The sequence below is a fragment of the Mustela nigripes genome, chromosome 14, assembly GCF_022355385.1.
Source record: "Mustela nigripes isolate SB6536 chromosome 14, MUSNIG.SB6536, whole genome shotgun sequence".
Lineage (NCBI taxonomy): Eukaryota > Metazoa > Chordata > Mammalia > Carnivora > Mustelidae > Mustela > Mustela nigripes.
This window is the reverse complement of record NC_081570.1, coordinates 78,013,328-78,035,363: the sequence shown is the minus strand read 5'-3', so window position 1 is coordinate 78,035,363 and position 22,036 is coordinate 78,013,328. Positions and strand designations below refer to the sequence as shown.

Genomic DNA, 22,036 nt, shown 5'->3' with positions numbered 1-22,036 from the left:
TTCTTTTTTTAATTCTTGTTTATTCTTTTATTAACGGGAAGTTGATGAATGCTTAATTCAGTTTGTTATGTGAAAAGATTTCCTTTTGGGAGTATAATTCTATTAGCATTTTTAGTGATTTATGTGTTTTGACAGTGTGAAATTGGTCATTGGATACAAAAATACACTGCTGCCTATTTGCAAATTTCATTTCATAATTAACTATATGATGATTGCTGGAGCAGAAAGTGGCTTTTTTTTTTTTTTTTTAATAATTGGAAGGTTATTTTAAGTGAAATTCTTAGATTCCAATCTCAAAGCCCTGTCTTCTGTGTGGTATTGCCTGTGTTGTTATGAGTGATCTCTTTCTATTTTTTCTTTAGAGCAAAACATACTCAAACACAAAACTCTCTTCTGAGTGTCCATAAAGAATGTCTCATTTTGTTATTAGAATGTGCAGTTGGCTGGCGAATTAACTTCAGCTTTGAGGGAAAGCACCGTTGACTCATTACATACATTTTGCATTATTACATTGTAAGGTGTTCCCTATGTGTGTGGGAGAAGTTTCTGATCTTCTAAATGGGCATCTTGACTTTTGCTGGTCTCTTTCTGTCAAAAAGCCTTTCTTAGCAGACATTCCTTAGTTTTCTTATTCTTTTGTCTTTATAGAGATTGATACCTGTTGTGTATTCATCAAATACCACGGGAATCATGAAAAAATTCCTTAGGATAACAACCAACTTTGTGAATATCCACCAGTCATTTCTTTTGTATCTGTCATATTCATCCATTATAATTGTTCCCCAACCATTGGTGGAGCTGGGGGAAGGATGACCTACTTGATACTTTTCACTTTTTTTTTCCTCTTGGAGTTGTGCCTTTCTCAGTTTGTGGCGTCTTTATTTCATTATTAGAGTTTTGCTTTCTAAGATATTCAAGATTTTAATTACATTCAGTGTGTGGACTAATAAAGTTTCATGTAGAGTCAGTCCTACTAAATTCTTCAAAATAGTTCCAAAAAGCATCCCATTTAGGTACCTTGTTGGGTGTAGGGCTTTTGGTAATGTTCAGATGGGAGATAACTGAACTGAGAGCAGGATTCTCTTTAGCTTAACTGGGTGGAAAAGGGAGGGGTAGCATCTAATTCATTAGGACAAAATGAACTTTTGTATAGTAATGAGGGATTTAAGTGTTTTCTTTGGAATTAAGATCTATTTTAAGTAGGTATATAGGTACAAGGTTTGCAAAAGAAACTTTGCTAAGACTGAGGTTCTGTAGTTGGCAACTCCTGTAACCCCAAAGATCCTGTTCTCTGAAGCCAGGAAAAATCAGTCTGTTTCCAATTATATATCACAAAAATAGGGAAATTAAGCCAAGGAAAGTGATCATTTGGGGGTTGGGTTGCTTTTTTGTGGAGGGTAAAGGAGAATGGACTGTAGATGCACATTAAAAAAGAAATCTGTTAGTCTTTCTGGTTGGCTCTCAGATTTTTCTCAAGTGTTCTGTATCGGAAATTAAGAATAAATTTGGGATTAAAAACTTCTCCTTCAGCTCCTTTTTGTTTCTCAGAGTACTCAGACAGACAATGGCTGGTGTGTTTGGGAGAGGCTTTTCCAGTCCAAATGGCGTCCGGTCATGGAGGCCAGCATCGGACCAGGTAGTCAGTGCGGTGGGGTTTTTGCTAACACTTTTTACCAGGCTCGAATGCTGCTGAACATTACTCTGCTGGTGAAGAAAGGCTAAGGATGTTGGGGTAAGAAGCCTAATTGGAATTTGGGTGATGTATGGGTGCAGATAGTGTCCTCAGTCCTTGTCAGAAGCACCTAGGCTTTCTGAATGCCTGTGGCTAGTTTCAGGATTAGTGGTCCTATGATAACCAGGTGTTACCTAAGAAATCTCCTTTGCGCCACCAGAAGATCACCCCCAGCAGATCTTAGTTCCTGTTTCTCACACCTTACACCTCCACAGAGTATTGAATAAAACTTTCCTAATGGTACAGAATCTTTGGTAACAAGGCAGTCTGCTGGGGCTCGTGGTGTTTGGCTGTTGGCTCATTTCTTCTCACCTCCTGCTGAAGACCTCAGCCGGCTGCAGGCAGGCTCCCACACCCACCATACGAAGGCGTACCAAGGTGCTAGAAAAGGTGCAAGGTGCAAAATTCGTGCTTGCTTTCAGTCAGCATCTCCACTGTCCTCTCTCAGGGACCTTTGCTGCTTAACTCTTTCCCCGAGTTTTACCATCTTAGTTTCCCTAGAGCTACTTCTTCTGCTTTTCCCCTTTCCTTCCCCATCTCTCTTCAGGTTTCTTTTCCAGGGCTTGATCCCTACGTGTTGGCATTCTCCAAGGTTCTCTTTTTTTCCCTTTCCCTTCTCTTCTCAGTTTACATTTTGTCGTTCATATTTCCATGCCTCAATGGCCACGTCTCTGCCAGTAACTTCCAGTTTTATATTTCATATGCTTGTTTCCAGCAGCTACCTGGTGGTTCTGTAGGTCTTTCTGTTTAAACCAAGTCCCAGACCCAACACACTATTTCTCTGTGGTCCACAGTCTCAATCCTTCATTTCCTCTGTCAGTAAATGGCACCAGTTACCAAGCGAGGAGCCTCAGGCACACTAAACTGCCTTCTGCTTACTTCTCTGAGCTGAATAAGAGCAGTCACACGCGGCTTACCTTTTTAGCAGATCTCAGCTGACCTTTTCTTCTCCAATCCCAAATCGTCATCTCATCTGCACTGTTGTGCAGGTCCTTCGGTTAATTTTCCTGGCTTCGACATCTCTATTTCAAACAGTTCATCCATTTCGGTCGGTACCTTTTAAAACACAAATCTGCATTTTCATTTCTTACATTTTAAAAATCACTGCTGTTCCGTCACCCTTGGCACAAGATGTCCACTTACTAACAACGTAGCCTGAGCCTACTTTTTCAGGCCCTTTCTCTTTCCACTTCTTCCTGAACCTCACTATGCTCATACCAGAGTCCTTATGGTTTCCAGAGCGTGCCACATGCTCTCATGCTCCGAAGCCTTTGAACTTGTCTCTCTTTTAGCGTCCCCTCCTTCCCTTCTCTGGTGGTCTCTTGTTTCCTCATCCAGGCTTTCTCTCTCTTCTGTCAGTGTGGTGAAGCCACATGTGGCTCCTCCTGGCAGGTGGGTTAGTTGTTCCCTTAATTTCTCTCACAGGATTTCTGCTACCTCCCGAGAACTTCTTTTCTTTCTCTGCCAGATTGTGGACTTCCTAGAGCAGGATCGAGTCCCATCATCTCTGTGCCTTGAAAGTGTGACATGGACTTGGCATATAACATATATTGTCAGATTGAATTCTTTATCTCAGTTCCACTTCAGCTAAAGGTTTGGGGAGAGATGAGGCTTACAGTGGATATAAACTGTAACTCTATAGAAAATGCAAAGGAAATAAATTCAGAATCAGAGAGTTTAGGGTTAGAGTGGCTGTTAGAAATAATCCCAAGTCCCTCTGAAGATGAGAACAGCCAGGTACCTGGGTCACACAGCTGGGGAGTAGTTCTTCCTTTCTTATTTCTCTGCAATATATAACAGCCAATAGCCAGAATGGCTCTGACAAAGCCAAAGCCAGATCCTGTCATTCCTCTGCTTAAAATACTCTAATGTTCTTTCTTTCTCAGTGTAAAAGCCAGAATCTTTACAATAATCTGTAAAGCTGCAGACAACCAGCCATGACTCCCTTGGCAATTACCTCTTTGACCTCACTGTTGTGCTGTCTGGCCTACTGTCTGTGCTCCAGCATCCTGGCCCGTTTGCTGTTCCCTGAGTGTGCCAGACATGCTATCTCAGGACCTTTGCATATGCTGTTTCCTTTTCTTGGAATGTTTTTCTCTTAGATATCTACAGTTCACTTCCTGTAGGTCTTTACCCTAAACAAATAAACCAAACCGAGGACCCCCAAAATTTCCTTTCCTTCTCTGTTTTGTTTTCTTAGCGTTTATCTCTATTTCATATACAATTACATATATTTATAATTTGTCCTCTGACTAGAAGGTAAGCTCCATGAAGGGGCAGGGCTTTTTATGTTTTTTTTTTCCCTGTTGAATCCCTGTACTTGGAACAATGCTGGTATGGAGCAGGTACTTGATAAATACTTGTTAGATGAATAAATGAATGAGACGATCTCATGGATTTCTCACAGCCCCAGTTAAATGTATACTCAAGGCATTACAAAGGGAAAACTATCAGGTCTGTTTAGAAGGAGGAGAATCTGATGTTTAAAAAGCCTCATTCAAGACCTGTCATACTAGAACATTGACCTCTTTTTAATTGACTGAAAACAGCAACCGTGGGCTCTCCCCAGCCTTACAAGTGGTTTGGGAAGATTCCCAGTTTACCTCTCACAGGCTTGGGCTTGCCGTGGTTTGTCTCTGCCTGTGATTTGCCCTTTAACCCATTGGGTTGCACAGATGAAAAGTAAACATAGCATTAAAGAAAAGAGCAGGGGGAGAGGGTTTAGGGCAGAGGAGCGGAGTTTTCCTGTGGCCCTGACATCTTCCTTTGGCTCTGGGCCCATCCACAGGGCCACTCACCGTACCTTCCTGATTGCTTCAGGGCTGTGCTCTAAGGAACAATCTGGAGACTGCCAGGCCAGATGACTCCTGAATTTTGCTTTGATGTTCTAATTTCTTTGAAAAGAAACACTAAGATTAATCCAAAAGGACAACGGAGAAAAAGTTTTTTGTTTTGTTTTTTGTTTTTAAATTAAATTATGCCTAATTTTGAAGAGAAGTTTTAACCCTTCTCAAGATGGATTGCAGTTGAAATTACCACCAGTTTCTGTCAATGATGCTAGTGAGGAGTCGAGACTGGTGAGATCTGTTTTATGAAACCAATGACTTAAATCCAAGGGACGGTGAGTTACAGTTCTGAAGAAGCATCTGATTTTTGGAGATAGGGGTTATGTTGAATGAAGAGCATAATTTGTAATAGTGTAACAGGGATTTTAGGATGATTTGCCTCCTGCTCTTTTTGTGATAACATCAGTGTAGTTCCCACAGAGTCCTCCTCATCAGGACAGGAAGTCCAGCTAAGGAAGTCGAAGGCTTACGAGGAAGTTATTGGCCATGTACAAAACTAACAGCATAACTTAACTCTCAGATTCAAAACTATCAAACTGAAAATAAATTGTCTTGAACATAGATGTTATCAATGATCTAGTTAAAAATTATAGCCACCATTTCCTGAAACCTAAGAACATACTAGGTATTAAGTACTTCATGTGTTACTGATTTACTTAATTCTAGTAACAACCCCATTAGGGAAATAAAATCATTATTTCTACCTTATAGCTGAGACTTGGAGGTATTTAGTAAGCTCCACACAGCTACACTGGTAGGAAGAGACAGGGCAGGGATTTGAACCCAGATCGGCCGGGGGGTGGTCCCCATACTCTCTGCCGTACTGTGCTGGATATAGTCTGCTCTGTGAACACACAAAGTGTGTACTCCCAGCAGGGCTTTTATACTCGCTCTCCCCTCTGTCTGGGATGCATTTCTTTCATAGCTGTCTCACCCCTCTGCTCAAATGCCACCTCATCTGTAAGGCCCTCTGATAGGGTTCTGGTAACCATTTCCACTGTGTGTTCGGGGAGGGAGGAGCTCCTGTTTGTAGCGTCAAGAGAATCGGGCAGACCTGGGCTCAGACGCTGTACCAGGACTTAATAGCTGGTGACCCTTGGGTGGTTGAGCCTCTTGAAGTCTCACTTTTCTCACTACAGAGTGAAGGATCTTCTTGGGCTGTTGACAGGATGAAATGAGAAATTGTGAAAAACACAGTAGGTGCTCAGTAGGTGGTAGCTGAGATATTTTGTGGGGTTGGAAGATGACCGTGTTAGCTCAATAGGAAGGGGAATGTGGAATAAAAACATGAACAACCGCAGAGTAATTACAAAGCAGCATGTGGACAAGTCTTGGCTGTGCTACTAACTAGCTGTGTAACGGTGGGCCAATCACTAAGTCTTTCTAATTCCTGGTTTGCTAATCTGTAAAATTAGAGGGCTGGAGTGGATGTTATCTATTTCTAACGTTCTGGGTCAGCTCTGGGTAGAAGATAACATGGGACAAATTATACACAAAATGTTAAGGAGACTGTTCACAGGTGGGTGGGATTAATTGGAATGGTTTTTAGAATGAGGTGAGGGGAATGAGTAGAGTTCATGGAGTTTAAGGAATAGAATAAAAATGGCAGTTTTTTTTTTTAAAGATTATTTATTTATTTATTTGAGAGTTAAGAGAGGTAGAGAGAAAGAGCAGAGGAGAGGCAGAGGGAGGGGGAACAACAGTCTCCCCGCTGAGCAGGGAGCCCAACGTGGAGCTGGATCCCAGGACCCTGAGATCAAGACTTGAGCCGAAGGGAGATGCTTAACCCACTGTGCCACCCAGGTGACCCCAAAATGCCAGTTTTTATAAGATGGGCACATCTGACAAAATTCAGGTTTTGTGTGTGCCTTCACTGCTCAGAAGATAATGATTTAAATATTTTTTGTTTATACAAGCTATGTATTAAAAATAGGTACTATAGTATTAGTATTTTATTTACACTTACGTTGTCAAATTGAATGTTTTCCTTGGAGAATTCTTTCCCATTTTGTGAAGTCATTTGTACTAGCCATCACATGATCATGTATTTCACATTTCCACAAGCCTATTTGAAGTCTCATTTTATAGGAGGGATTCAGGATTAGTTGTTAGTCCATACAATGACGATTATACCTAAGGTGTAGAATAAAATATGTTCTTGTTTAATCTCTTCGTATTGGAGATGAAGAAATTAAAGCCCACAATGGAGTGACTGGTCTGGACTTGTCAAACATGTTGGTGCCAGAACTCCGGTCTTGCCTGTTCCTTTGAAGCTGCCTGAGGCATAAGTTCTTTCTTAGACACAGCTCTTATTTGTTGGTTTATCACTTATTATTGAGGAACGTTTTGATAAGTCGCCATCCTTCCATACTTTTAACTGTAACGTACGCAGTCACATTTTCTACTTGCTACCCACTATGGTACCGTCATTGAATGGCTGCTATATGCCCAGTAGGTAGGCTAATACTACCACCAGCTAGACTGAGATCCTTCTCTGTAGATTGAACAGATGCAGGGAAGACATACCTGGAAGGAAATAATCACATAAACTTTTACCTGCAGACCTGACTTGCACTACATTCCAAGTGTCTGAGTTTTACTTCCTCTGAGGCAATCCTAGGAGGCTTCCTTAAAGAAGTAGTGCTCATACCAGGAGTTAAGACTGAAGATTGTGGTAAGCAGCCGTGTCAGGGAGACAATGGAAGGTTACTGAGAACACTCTTCTGGAAGCAAGGGCGTGATCCTTTTGTGGGGCAGAATTGAGGCAGGTGCGGCTGGGGCACGTGGAGGATAAGGTCAGACTAAGGAGGCAACATCCAGCAGTCATGGGCAGGGCTCTGGTTGTTATCCTTGACAGCAATGGGTGACCACTGAAGGGTTTTAATTCTTTTTTTTTTTTTTTTAAGATTTTATTTATTTATTTGACAGAGAGAAATCACAAGCAGATGGAGAGGCAGGCAGAGAGAGAGAGGGAAGCAGGCTCTCCGCTGAGCAGAGAGCCAGATGCGGGACTCGATCCCAGGACTCTGAGATCATGACCTGAGCCGAAGGCAGCGGCTTAACCCACTGAGCCACCCAGGCGCCCCTAGGGTTTTAATTCTTAATGTTTCACATGCCGAAGCTGCTGAGCCCTCTCTTTACTAAATAATATCAGTGAAATAATTAAAATGTTATCTATTGAGGGATTACTCCCATTTAAGAGATATAATATTATCTTGGAAATCAGGGAGAAGAAGAAAAAAATAAGAGCTTAATTGCAGTTAGCAGAATAGAATAGTCTATGGCTGAAGTGTTTTTTCTGAATTCATATTATTTGCAGAATCCCTGTGAATATAAATAATCATGTGACTAAAATATTTTAGTAAATTACTGTATATTGTACAAAAGAGTCTCATGGGGGGTCTGATAGATGTAGCTCCCCAGAGTTTTTTTAATGACTTAGTGCTTGCTTGCTAGTGCCTAAAGGATGATGGCTCGTGTCCTGAGGATATTCAGATGTGCTGACTTTTGCTGGAATAATTGCAGCTTCATGATTTAATCAGCCCTTGTGGTGATAGCTGATTCCTCACTCCAACTTGGTTGGCGGTGGTGCCAGGCTAAGTTCCTCAGCCTTCGGCTAAACCCCTGAAGCTAATTTGGGCATCTTAAGGTAGAGTCTAGGAAGGCCATGCAGCCAGATCCCTGTAACTTACACCAGAGTTGTTCAGACAGTAGCTTTACCACACTTTCAGAACAGCTTTGCAATATTATGACTATCTTTAGGGCTTCAATCTTGTATTGGGTTTGGAATCATTGTTTTTTGGTAATGTAGGTATTTTTTTTTTTAGATTCTAGACCATGAAGTCTAATCCCCAAATGAATACATATTTGATATAAACTGTATTATTTTGCTACTAGTAGTTTGCTTGGTATTTTGAAAGCCTAGGGGTATTTTATTTTATTATTTGTTAAAGATTTTATTTATTTATTTGACATACAGAGATCACAGGCAGAGAGACAGGCAGAGAGAGAGGAGGAAGCAGGCCGCCCGCTGAGCAGAGAGCCCGACTTGGGGCTCGATCCCAGGACCCTGGGATCATGACCTGAGCTGAAGGCAGAGGCCTTAACCCACTGAGCCACCCAGGTGCCCCGAAAGTCTAGGGGTATTTTAACCAGGAAAAAAACCTCAGTGACTATTTTTGTTTTTTAAATGCACTGTGTGGGCCTGGTATTGTTTTAGGTACCATGCCCATATTCTGGCTCACATATTACAATCAGAATGTCATTAATATCTTACAGATAAGGGGATGGCAGAGGCTGTCCGACCTAACACGTCTAGTTAGGCCCAGTTTAAAATCCCCAGGTACCGTTCTCTAATAATTTTAGCTTAAAATTATAAGCAACAGAAATCTTTGAATGCAGAAATATTAAATGTGAAAAGGTGGTTTGGGGAATATTGCAAGGATGGGTGAAAAATCCTAGTTAGTGAACTTGAATAAAACGTGGTCTTTCGCAACAATGTGGAATATTTCCGTGCCTACCCTCTCCTTTCTGCCATATTTTGCTTGGGCAGTGAGATCTGTTGTGCTTGGGATAGACAAGAGGGGCTTTTAGGATGACTGAAGGTCAGCCCCAAGGAAACTAAAGATGCTTGGGCCAGCCACAGATGTGCTGGTCACACTCTCAATCAAGAGTGAGGGTGGGCCAGGCCCTGGAGGTGCTGGGGAGCGTAAAGTCCAGCTTTTTGGCACATCTTGTAACTTCTGTGCCTGCTGCCTTTCTTGCCATTGAGTCTTCATGTGGAATTCCTTCCCATATGTAAGGTAGTTCAAAAGTAATTCTTTTTTTTCCTGCCACCGACAGCCACAGAATGTTGGGATTTTAAATGAATCTTAGGCTTCAGGATCATTCTCTATGGTAGAGATAGTCAACTGACAAATAGTGATAGCTTATCTACTGTTATGTATATAATTTCATTTGATTCTTGGAGTGACCCTGTGATGTAAGTAGGGTTAGTTTCATCTTAAAAATAAAGAAATGGGGTTGAGGGGCCTGGGTGGCTTAGTCAGTTATGTGTCTTGACTCATGATCTCAGGGTCCTGGGATCTAGTCCTATGGTGGGGCTCCTTGCTTAGCCGGGAGCTTGCTTCTCTCCCTGTCTCTACCCCCTACTCATGTGTGTGCTTGTGCACATGCTCTCTCAGATAAATAAAATCTTAAAAAGAAAAAAACACAACTGGGCCTGCATTCCGATCTAAGCCTCTTTTCTTGTCTGATCCGGTATGAGCCTTTTTAAAAATTTTTAAATTTTTTAAAAGATTTTATTTATTTGACAGACAGAAGTCACAGGTAGGCAGAGAGGCAGGCACAGAGAGGGGGAGGCAGGCTCCCTGCTGAGCAGAGAGCCCGATGCGGGGCTCGAACCCTGAACCCCGGGATCATGACCTGAGTCGAAGGCAGAGGCTTTAACCCACTGAGTCATCCAGGTACTTCGAGACTTTTTTTTACATTAAAGATTTTATTTGTAAATAATCTTCACACCCAATGTGGGTCTCCAGCTTACAACCCCAGGATCAAGAGACAAGCTCTATCAGCTGAGCTAGCCAGGCGCCCCTCTGTTGTAAGTGTCTTGATGGATCTTCCATGCACTGTGGGCTCCCTTCAGTCTGTTCTCCATAGGGTGCTCAAGGAAATCTTAGTTTATTTTTAATTTTTATTTTTTCCAATTAAATTGAGATTAATTGACACAAAGCATTGTATAAACTTAAGGTGTAAAATGTGAAGATGTATGTGTGTATATACATATATATACATACACATATATACATATATATGTATATATGTGTATGTATATATATATAAAAATAAATGATCACCACAATAAGTTTACTTAATGTCCATCACCACACTTAGTTACAAATTTCTTTTCCTGTGATGAGAACTTTTAAGATTTACTCTCTTAGCAACTTTCACATATACCATACAGTATTGTTAACATGTGGTCATCATATTGTATATTATATCCCCAGGACTTCGTTTATCATATAACTGATGTTTGTACCTTTTGATCATCTTCTCCCACTTCCCCTACCCCTTACCTCTGGTAACCACCAGTCTGTTCTCTGTTTCTTTTCTTTTCGTAAGTTGACTCCACAGCCAGCTTGGAGCCCAGTGTGGGTTTTGAACTCACGACCCTGAGATTAAGACCAGAGCTGAGATCAAGAGTCAGATGTTTGACTGACTGAGCCACCCGGGCACCCTTGTCCCGTTTCTATGAGTTTGGCTTTTTAGATTCTACATACAAGTGAGCTCATATACTATCTGTCTTTCTCTTTTTGACTTATTTCACTTAACATACTGTCCATGAGGTCCATCCATGTTGTTACAAACGCAGGATTTCCTCTGTGTGTGTGTGGCTGAGTAGTATTCTATTGTGTATATATACTGTATTTCCTTTATCCATTTATCTTTTGATGGACATTTAGTTTATTTTCAGGTCTTGGCTGGAACATAGGGGTGCAGGTATCTCTTCAGCATAGTGATTTTATTTCCTTTGGCTATATACCCAGAAGTGGAGTTGCTAGAGCATATGGTAGTTGTATTTTTAATTTTTTGAGGAATCTCTGTACTGTTTTCCATAGGGCTTGTACCAAGAAAAAAATTTTTTTTTTTTAAAGTACGGTCTATGTCCAACATGGGGCTTGAACTCATGATCCTAAGATCAAGAGTCGCAGCTCTGCCACATGAGCCAGCCCGGTGCCCCTGTCCTGGGGAAATCTTAACCCAGTAGATCCCACCACCTCCCTGCTTAAACCCTTTCTTAAACTTTATTCCTCTCCTTTTCATTTCAGGTCTACCGCCTTGCTCCCTCCAGCATCAGGGAACTGTAATGGTTCTTCTACCTGTAATGTCATCCCTCACCCTTTTAAACCTCTACTTGTCCTTCAGGTTGTGGGTACTTTTCCTCTAGAGCTCTTCTTACAGCATCTGATTACAAATTTGTGAGTATTGGTCGATTTATTTCACCAGACTTTAACGCCATGAGGACAAAGAACATACCTCTTTGCTTGGCCATTATCTTCCCGTTGCCTGGCATAGAGTAAACAATGACTAAAGACTTAATGAAGGGGGAAATTAAGCTCAGGAAATTAAATATCTTGCCTAATGTAACAAATGGTGTTACTTCTGTTAGAATACAAGCTCCATGAAGGCAGAGTTTTTGGCTCCTTTTTTTCACTGCTGTATCCTTGGCATCTTCAACAGTGCCTGGTTTATAGTAGTCAATATTTGTTGACTATTGAGTGTGAATGCGATTCTAAAGATTTTTTTAAAATGTTTTTATTTTACTTTTATTTTTTTATAGAGTTAACTCATTTTGGAGAGAGTGAGGCAGGGGAGGGAGAGAAAAACTTAAGCACGTGCCCAGCTGAGCATGGAGCTGAGCGTGGACCCTGACACGGGGCTCAATCTCATGACTCTGAGATCACGACCTGAACTGAAACCAACAGTTGGATGCTTAACTGACTGCGCCACCCTTGTGACTAGATGCCAAAGATTTCTTATCCAAGCCCAGGACTTTTCCCCGTGTGCCAGATCTGTCTGAAAATGAGGATTTGGAGTTACCAGTTTCTCTTTATAGTAGAGAAATCTGAGAATTGCTGTTGTGATTCAGTAAGGTGGCTTTGCTTTTTCTGTGTACAGGTCTCGAAGGGCATCCAAATGTCATTAGACAAACAACAGTATCTCTTCTACATCCTGTAAACCCCTTTTTACAGGCTGCCAAGCTAGATACTGATGTCATCCATCCTGCCTCATTTCTGAATCCCCTGAATAACATGTTGAATAACCATCAGAACTGTTCCTCTCCCAGCTTTTATTTAACCATTTGCAGACTTCACAGTATATTTCTCTCTCCCAAATTCATTTACACGTCAGACAGGAAACTTAATGATCTGTTAAAAGATAATGTCATGTTTAAGGTACCAGAAACTCAGGTGTTTATTTACCATCTGAGTTTAGGGAATGATAATTTTTTTTTATTCCACTCAATATATCTCTGTCTTGAAGATCTTCAAATTTATTGAATATTTTCCTGAATAGTCTTGGTGTGAAGATATGACAATGCACAGGCTTGTGCTTCATCTTGACTTTTGCAGTTTTCAGAGAACTTGGAGTCAAACAGCATTACCAAGGATTCTTGATTTGTTAAAGTTGCCACCTAGAGTCCTGAAGTCAAGTCACACTGCGTGATCAGTAGCGATTTGTACAGAGGGTATATGTCAACCTGGAAGTCCCCTCGCCCAGTGGCAGCCCCGGCAGGCTTCCCTCTCTTGGAAAAACTATTCTGTTTTCAGAGATTGAGAATTGCGAGGGAGAAGATGGTTCCTTGTTTGTGGTGACGGACCTGGTTCTGGGAGGGAGAACCTGTCACGGGAAGACTTAGTTTCTAATCTCAGCATTGCCGTGTTACCCTGGGCAAGCGCGGGGCTGGGAGTTTGGGTGCTTCTTGTCAATGAACTCATGTTGATCTCTTCCAGCTTTAAAAGCTGTTACTTACCTCTAGCACGCCAGCTCCTTTAATTGAGAAATTGATCCCCTCCAAGTTCATTGTAAGTTCTGATCTTAAATAATCTCATGTATATAGCCAGCTGTGTTAGACATGTAAGAGGAAGTTAGTAATTTCTCTTGCTGGCTTTTAGCCTATTGCCAGACATCATTTTACCACGTTTTTCCTCTAAGAGAAAGTTATGCTTTTCTAAAAAAAACATTCCGATCAACCCAGGGAATGCTGTTTCCAACCAGCTTCTTTTGAATACTGGTGTAACCCATGATGGATTTCATTTGGGGAGGGATTTTCCAGCTAATCCTGCTCTTACCTGTGCATATTATTGGATCACTAGGGAATGTGGGGCAGCACGCTCCGTGTCATGGCCTCAGAAATAGACATAGAGGAGCTCTGAAATTAGAAGAATTCAGATCACATTTGTGTGTGCGTGTGTGTGTGTGCATATACATTTTATGTCTGTTAAGCTCTCGGAATTTTTTTCTGCTCATTTGTAGATACTGAAAGTACTGGTACCCTTTATACGGAACGCATTGCTTTGCAGTGTGGACAAACTGACTTGCACAGTGGACCTGAAATTGTTCTTTCAAGATCATGGAGTACCTTATTTATATTTCTAAAGGAAGCATTTAGTTTATAAGGTCCAGAGATATTCATTGGGTTTAGAAACTTCGGTTGGGGAGTCCCTGCCCTTTGCAAATTGAATGTGATATAACCTGATAGAAAGAAAAGAGGAGTTTGTATTTCCTTGGGTTATATTTCATATCTACTGCTTTCTGGGAGCCTTGATCATCCAGCATCCTTCGCGTTGGGGAGCTGATCCCTAGGTTGTACGTGGAGGTGCTGATGTGTGCAAGTCTTGGCCAGAATCGGAGTTCCGCAGAATGGGAATGACATGCTCCCTTTTTTATTCTCCTCTGCCTTAAGATCCTGTCACCACATTGAGAAGATTAGACAAAAACTCTGTGCAGTTTATTTTCTTTTTGAACAAGTGACATTACGGAGGGACTTTTAAGCTAAAAGAAGAAAAACTCCCTCTTTGTTAGAAGCAGCAGTGCGTAGTTTCAACTTGTCTTGGACTTCCTCAGAGATGTTTTAAGATCCGGCATAAACTTGCTGTGGTTTGCCTTTGGGCATCAAACTGTTTAGCTTGGCTCTCTTGTATCTGTAATTGCTGCATTTTAATAATTGCCCAATATTCTTGTCAGCAATTTGCAGTCTATATTTTTAATAGAACTTTTTGCCTTTCTTTCCACAGGTTCATTCAGACCTGGTTTAAGCCCCTGGATTAATGCTCACAGTCCCACAGACCCTCTGCAGCTGTGGGCAGCGGGGGACATAAACTCATTAAATATTCCCACAAGCCTCATGCTGGTTATAGTTTATGTGCTCCATAAAAATCCTTTGGGAAGCCATCTTCTTCTGAGATCTCCTTTCAGGGTTTGCTTTATGAAAATTGCTCTTAGCATTTGCTGAAATAGCATATTCTTTTGGAGAGTGTTTTCCTTATCTACCCATTCAGGAAATTTAATTTTTTGAAGGGGAAAAATAAGGTCAAATTCTCTTTGCTCTCATTGACTTTTTTTTTTTTTTAAAGACTTCATTTATTTGAGAGAAAGAGAGGGAGAGCGAGAAAGCATGAGCGGGAGAAAGGGCAGAGCGGGAGGGAAAGGAAGAGAGAGAGAATCTTTCAAGCAGCCTAATGCAGGGCTTAGTCTCAACCCTAAGATCATGACCTGAGCTGAAACAAGAGTCAGATGCCCAACTGACAGCCCTGCTGTCATTGACTTTTTAAGTTCACAGAAGAGACTTCTATTTCATTTGAGTTGATCTGAAATTACGGTGACAGCAGTGTTGGACTTAGAGGGATGATTGAAGTCAATTTCATCATTTCCGAAATTACCTAATTAGACAGTTTTTGAGACAAGACACCACTGTGCCATTAATGACATGTGCCTCTACTTACCTGGCAATTTTGTTCTTTTTGTGATTCCACTCTTGAGCTCACCTCCCTTTTGTGTCTGTTGAAGTATTCATTTTTTAGTAAACAAAAGATTGAACCTGACTTTATAGTAGTTTAGGATTACATAAATAACCACACCCTAATTTCTCCATTTTGTTGGTATAAATATACCTCAGAAGGAATGGACAAGTAACGTTTATTGATTGCTTATTATATTTTCTGCACTGAAGCTTTATACACCCATAAACAAACACGTGCATGTGAGATAATATAGTCCTTGCACACAGTGGCCTATACAGTAGATTTCGCATGTAGAATCGTCTGCCCAGCATAACCACTTGGTAGGTGGCAGAGTGGATTCATACCTAGGCAGAATCTTAACTGCCATGGTAATCCATTTTCTGTTCATGCTAAGCTTTTAATCACTGTCGTACATCAAGACTGACTAGCAGTACCTCCTTTGTATATGATAATTCAGTTTCAAAGCATATATAAAAAATTATTTTGGATGTTAAAACTTTATTATTATTTCTGGGTCTTACAAAACCCCAACATAGTAGAAAACTCAAATGGGAATCAGTGACAAGGTTCCTGTGCCTTCCCACCAGTCTCCCCCAGTTGTCCTCTTTCCCTTCTTAGAGGCAATTAGTGTACTGTTGAAAAGAGCCCTTTTAAAAAAAAAATTTTTTTTAGAGAGGGAAGGGGGTCAGGGCAGAGAGAAAGGGAGAGAGACTCTTAAGCAGGCTCCATGCTCAGTGTGGAGCCCAGTGCAGGGCTCCATCCGTAGCCCTGAGATCATGACCCGAGTTGAAATCTAGAGTTGGACATTGAACCATTGAGCCATGCAAGGCACCCTGTGAAAAGAGCCATTTTAAGTATCTTTTCCTTAACACTTGATGCAGTGAACTAAGACCATTTAATTAGAAACTAATTTTGCCATTGTTTTTTATATTTTTGCACTGCATCTGCAAGTACCCCAGTTGGCTTTGTCTCTGAAGGTAGCAAGCTAGTGTTTCTGGGTGAGAGTCCCAAAGCTGTAGTCTCCAGCTATTTGAGATGGTTCCTGGAAACTCCATGATCTTGCCTTGTTCAGCACACAGATGAGACAGGTCTTTGTGCTTTTAGCCAGTTGCTAGATAACTTCTATTCCTGGTAAGAAGGAATCATGCCTTTACACAGTGCTTGGAACATTCTGGATGCTCAAGAAATGTTTTGTTGAATTGAATAATTTCTGTGGGTTGTGCCAGGCTCAGGGATATAGGGCTGGAAAATAAATTTGGTGTGTCTAGGACCACAGGAGGGATATTCAAGTTAAGCAAATGACAATAAAACTTGTCATTCAAGGCTCTGGATAGCATGAGGTTAGAAGGTACCTCTGCATCCTATGGTCCAGTAACCAGAGTCTCGAATGGAACTGAGACAGGGAAGACCTGTCTCCTGTTACAATGTTGGCAAACAGTTGAAACGAGAGCTTTACTTTCCATGGTTCTTTATTTTTCACATTGATTCTAAACGTATTTTGGTTTGAATGTTGTGATGACTCATCACATCTGTCAGAGATTGAGTCTCTGGTCAGAGTTGTGTTTCCTTGTTGACCTGAGGAAGTTCACATGTCAAGCGTCATTAATTACTTTGGTGCCATAACATAACTGGTGATGTTGTATTATAGGTGAACTTTGATTTTCTTCTGTCTTCCTGAAAATTTTATGTAAAAGCAAAGATTTAAAGTGTCAAAACTAAGCACTTCTTTTATTTATTTATTTATTTATTTATTTATTTATTTGACAGAGAGAGAGAGAGAGAGAGAGATCACAAGTAGGCAGAGAGGCAGGCAGAGAGAGGGAGGGGAAGCAGGCTCCCTGCTGAGCAGAGAGCCCGATGCGGGGCTCGATCCCAGGACCCTGAGATCATGACCTGAGCCGAAGGCAGAGGCTTAACCCACTGAGCCACCCAGGCGCCCCAAAACTAAGCACTTCTTTACAAAAGTCTTTTCTTTAAAACTCTTCATTAGGTGATTAGCACCCCCACATCAGCTTACTGGGGTGTTTGTAAAATAAATGTCTCTTACACTTTGCAGAAATTCTTTGTTTCACTTTGATGTGTGTTTTTGAAAAGCAGTTTCTGCATTAAGTTTTCTTCTTGAAATATGTTTATTTTTACAGGCAATTTGAAAATTGGAGAGGAGGATTTTTAAGGCCACTTCGATTTGCCAAGACTGTCTACAGTCTGAAGCCGAGGTGACTGAATGGGGCACGCTTGTGGAGAGATAAAAATGCCTTCTCATTATGTGATGGTCGTGTTTGCCCTGATGAGTTGTTGCGTGGCCGCTACAGGTGAGTTGGAGAATATAGCTTGTACATTTGTTATATTCTTTCCGATACATTTTTCTTCAGAATCTTCAGTTTGGAAAAATTTAGGAATTGGGATGTTTATATGAATCATGAGTATTTGTGTCCTTCTGAGAAATAAAATATTTGACTACCAATTACATAGTATGAGTGCCTACGTTACATTTTACTAGACCAGTGCTACACATTCTAATGTCAGTGACATGGATGCCCAACTAAATCTCAGTGCTGAGATGGGTAGAGAGAAACATGCTGATGTGTCATTCCACTTAATTTTGTTCCATGCATAGATTACATTTATTTTATTGTCCTAAGTAAGAATTTCACGAAAGCTTTTTTTTTTTTTTTTTAATATTTTATTTATTTATTTATTTGACAGAGATCACAAGTAGGCAGAGAGGCAGGCAGAGAGCGGGGAGGGGGAAAGTAGGCTCCCTGCCGAGCAGAGAGCCTGATGTGGGGCTCGATCCCAGGACCCTGGGATCATGACCTGAGCCGAAGGCAGAGGTTTTAACCCATTGAGCCACCTAGGCGCCCAGGAAGTATTAATTTTGCCTATTTAGGTATTTTAATATGTCATTTTATTTTTTTATTTTTAAAAAGGTTTTATTTGTTTATTATGTACAGAGATTGAGCACAAGCAGGGGGAGCAGCAGGCAGAGGGAGAAGGAGAAACATGCTCCCTGCTGAACACGGAGCTGATGTGGGGTTCAAACCCAGGACTCCGGGATCATGTCCCTAGTCAAAGGCAGATGCTTAGCAGACTGAGCCACCCAGGCGCCCCTGTAATTTTTTTAAAAAGTGCAGAACTGTGCTTCCTGGAGGCCTTCAGAGTATGAGATCAGAGATTAGAAGTGAAAGACCTGGTTGGAACATTGTTGCTTAAGTAAGAGTATCAGATCCCCACATCATCATCTTAGAGTTCCCAGTCAGGGTTACTTAATGAATTTGGAAGCTTAATTTGGTCAATTTTGTGGTAATTTGCTTTGTGTCTGTTGTGTAATGAGCTACATGAAAGAATTTGTTGGACCAGTTCTGTAAACTGGCTGGTCTCAACAAGAAACATACTTGAAAAATGATTAGCCTCTTGGTTTTGATTTTGGCTATTGAATTCACATACAGATGAGATGATACTGATGATAATAATTGCCATTTGTTGCATGTGGACCACAACCAGGCACTGGGCTAAACAATTACAGAATCTAACAACGAATAAGGATATTCTTATTTCATGAGCTCCCTTAATCACAGCTCTGAGGTAGGCTTATTTTTTCCATTTGACAGATGATGAGGGGAGGTGATGTGCACAGTGTCATGTGGCAAGTGGAGGAGTCAGATTTTATGTCTGTGCTCTTCACCTGTGCGCTGTATGAAGAAGCCAGTAAGAAGTGGTACAGGCTGAGGCACCTGGGTGGCTCAGTTGGTTAAGCGTCTGCATTCGGCTCAGGTCATGCTCTCAGGGTCTTGGGATCGAGCTCCTCGGTGGGATCCCTGCTCAGTGGGGAGTCTTCTTCTTTCTCTGCCTCTGTCTTTGCCTCTTCCCCAGCTCATGCTCTCTCTCTCTCTCTCTCAAATAAATAAATGAAATATAAAAAAAAGAAGTGGTGAAGCCTCCAGTAAACTCAGACCAGGAGTCATTTGCAGGCAGAGGCTGAGTGCAAGTCAGTTTGCAGAACTTGGTTTATGAGGTTGGACAGCAGAATGTCCCCTTTTCATTAGAAATATCTTGAGAGGGCGTCTGGGTGGCTCAGGGGGTTAAACCTCTGCCTTCAGCTCAGGTCATCATCTCAGGGTCCTGGGATCGAGCCCCACATCGGGCTCTCTGCTCAGCAGGGAGCTTGCTTCCTCCTCTCTCTCTGCCTGCCTCTCTGCCTGCTTGTGATCTCTGCCTGTCAAATAAATAAATAAAATCTTTAAAAAAAAAAAAAAGAAAGAAGTATCTTGAGAGAAAGTTGGTAGTTTTCTTGTTTTGTTTTTTTAAATGCCAGTGTGAATTTGAATTGCCCACTCTCTGTCAGCAGTTTTGTTTTGTCTCAGGATTGAAGAGTTATTATTTTCTCTTAGCCTCTGCATTAAAACTGATCTTAATTAAAATCTCAATGAAAAGGGACGTCTGGGTGGCTAAGTCAGTTAAGTGTCTGCTTTTGGCTTAGGCCATGATCCCTGGGTCCTGGGATCAAGTCCTACATTGGGCTTCTTGCTCAGCAGGGATCCTGCTTCTCCCTCTGCCTGTTGCTACCCCTGCTTGTCCGCTCTCTCTCTCTCTCTCTCTCTCTGACAAATAAAGTCTTTAAAAAAAACCCAAAACTCAATGAAAAGTTGTAGAAAAAAAAAAAGAGAGAAAGAGAAATGGCTTGATGGAAAAATGTGCTATTTTGATGTCAAGAAGTATTACCATACTTGGTGAGTTTAAGGCAGAATTTTCTGCTTTCATTGATGCCTAGGACTAAAAAAACATAACTGAAGAAGATACTTCACGGGAAAGTGGTGAATTTGATGACTCTGTATAGCCTTGATGTATAGCCTTGATGTATTAGATAGTGAATTGGTTAAGACCTTCCTTCCTCTTTCAGCCATGGATAAAATATTTTTTTGGTTATATATCATCAAAATTTTGCTGAGAATTACAGTAAAATTGAGGATACAGTAGAATTACCAATTTTGTAGCAGCAATCTGAGGGAACTGATTAATGGTAGAGGTAGAGATGCCTTTTTTAATGCTAAATTTTTATTGAAATACAGTTTATGTAGAGAAACATACACATGAAAGTGTATAGCTCAGTAATTTTCACAAACTAACACATCTATGTGAATAGAATGAGAGATGCCATTTTTTTTTTTTTAAAGTAGGTTCCATGGTCATTGTAGAGCCCAGTGTGAACTCATGGCCCCGAGATTGCGACCTAAGATGAGATCCATAATTGGATATTTAACCAGTTGATCCACCCAGGTGCCCAAGAGATGCTTTTCTGAACAACCTATTGGCTAACTAAGAAGGAAGAAATGTTTTGTGTATACTGAATCCAGTAGCTTTCCATATAGGGCTCAGCATATTTTACAAAATGCTTTTTGGAGCATTCTGGTTGAGTTGAACTTCAGGAAAATAGTAATAATAATAATAATAATAATAATAATAATGAATTTTTATAGAGTAATTAATTACTGTGTACCAGGTCCTGTTGAAAGTACGTTATATGTATTACCTCACTTTATCCTTATAACTCTCCTAAGAAGTGTAGGTACTCTGTTTACCCTCAGTTCATAGATGAGGAAACTGAATACAGACAGGTTAAGTAACTTCTTCACAGTCACATGGCTAAATGGCAGATTTAACCATGTAGCTACTGAGTCTAGGCCTGATGATTGAGCCTTTAAGTCTCTACACTATGAAGGGAGTATTGATCAGAAGGGTGTTTAAAATGAATGATAATGTATTTGCTGTGGGCTCTCTGTGTCATCTTGAAACCACAAGTAAATCACTAATTTGCTGAGTCCCTCTAAGTGCAAAGCACAGTACGAATCAGTCAGGGTTATACAGAGAAATGTAAGACTCCTCCCTTTCTTTGAATCACTTGTGCATTAGTTAGGCATGTAAAATATAACCGTGTAACAAAATAATCAATGTATGGTGAATAACAAATAAAAGCCAAAAGACCTCAGAGAGGTCAAAAGGGGAAGCCTTGGTGGGTTGGAGTAGCTAAGGAGGACTTTGTAGATGGGCTTGATCTTGAGCTCTGTTCTGAAGGCCAGCCAGGCAAAGACCATCTAGAAAGGCAAAGGCTGGTTGACCAGATGGCAGAACATGCCTAGTGCACAGTATGTGGCATGTAGGTGCTTGATGTGTTTTTTAAAGGATGAATGACCTGGAGAATTGGTACAGGAACCTATCACGAGGTCTGTTTGGAAGGAAGGATGGAAGTAGGTTGCAGAGGGCCGTCAAGATCAGAGTGAGACTTGTGGATTTCGTTTTGAGGTCTCAATTTTTCTTCCATTCCCATGTAGCCAAAGGCATATACTGTTTAATCTTAGAATCGAAATTGTGGCCTCAAAAAGTGAGGCTGAGAATATAGCTTCTTTAGTTTCAGAGACAACACTGCTTGGCATATCAGCCAACAATTTATCAAGGGCTTGTTCTCTCCCAGCTAGCTTCTTTTGTTTTTATAAGACAGCCCTCTGAGGTGGGTGTTAGTATTATTGTAATTTGCTTTTTACACACAAGGAAACAGACTCAGTCTAAAAAATTGTATGAAGTCCCATAAAATAAGAGACAGAGCTGGACTTGAACTCAGGCAGTCTGGCTCTAGAGGCCAGCCTATCTGCCACTCTGCTGGAGCCTCTACGTAGGAGACCCTCAGTGTGGAATGACTGAAGTCCTTCACCAGTAAGTCTTTCTGGAACCGGATTCAACTTCTTCCACCTTAGAAGAGACACGTGTAAGTTGTCAGACTGGAAGGACCTTAAGTAATGGGTCTTCTTTATTGGCATTCTTCCTTCACTGACATGACTGCGAAGTTCTATTGTAGGGTTCTTGGTGGCAGAAGGGGTGAAGGCTACATAAAAGGCCTCCTTTAGATATGTAGCTGGGAGGGCAAAGGACAGCACAGC

The 22,036-nt window shown here is 41.1% G+C and overlaps 1 protein-coding gene across 3 annotated transcripts in view; it reads left to right on the top strand.

Moving 5' to 3' along the window:
• TGFBR3 (transforming growth factor beta receptor 3) overlaps positions 1-22,036 on the top strand; it is a 197,505-nt gene that overhangs the window by 6,264 nt on the left and 169,205 nt on the right. For all 3 annotated transcript variants that reach the window (XM_059375372.1, XM_059375370.1, XM_059375371.1), the window contains exon 2: positions 17,246-17,416. In XM_059375372.1, the coding sequence (XP_059231355.1) occupies positions 17,329-17,416 (88 nt within the window). In that variant the 5' untranslated portion in view covers positions 17,246-17,328. The remainder of the gene's footprint in view (positions 1-17,245; positions 17,417-22,036) is intronic.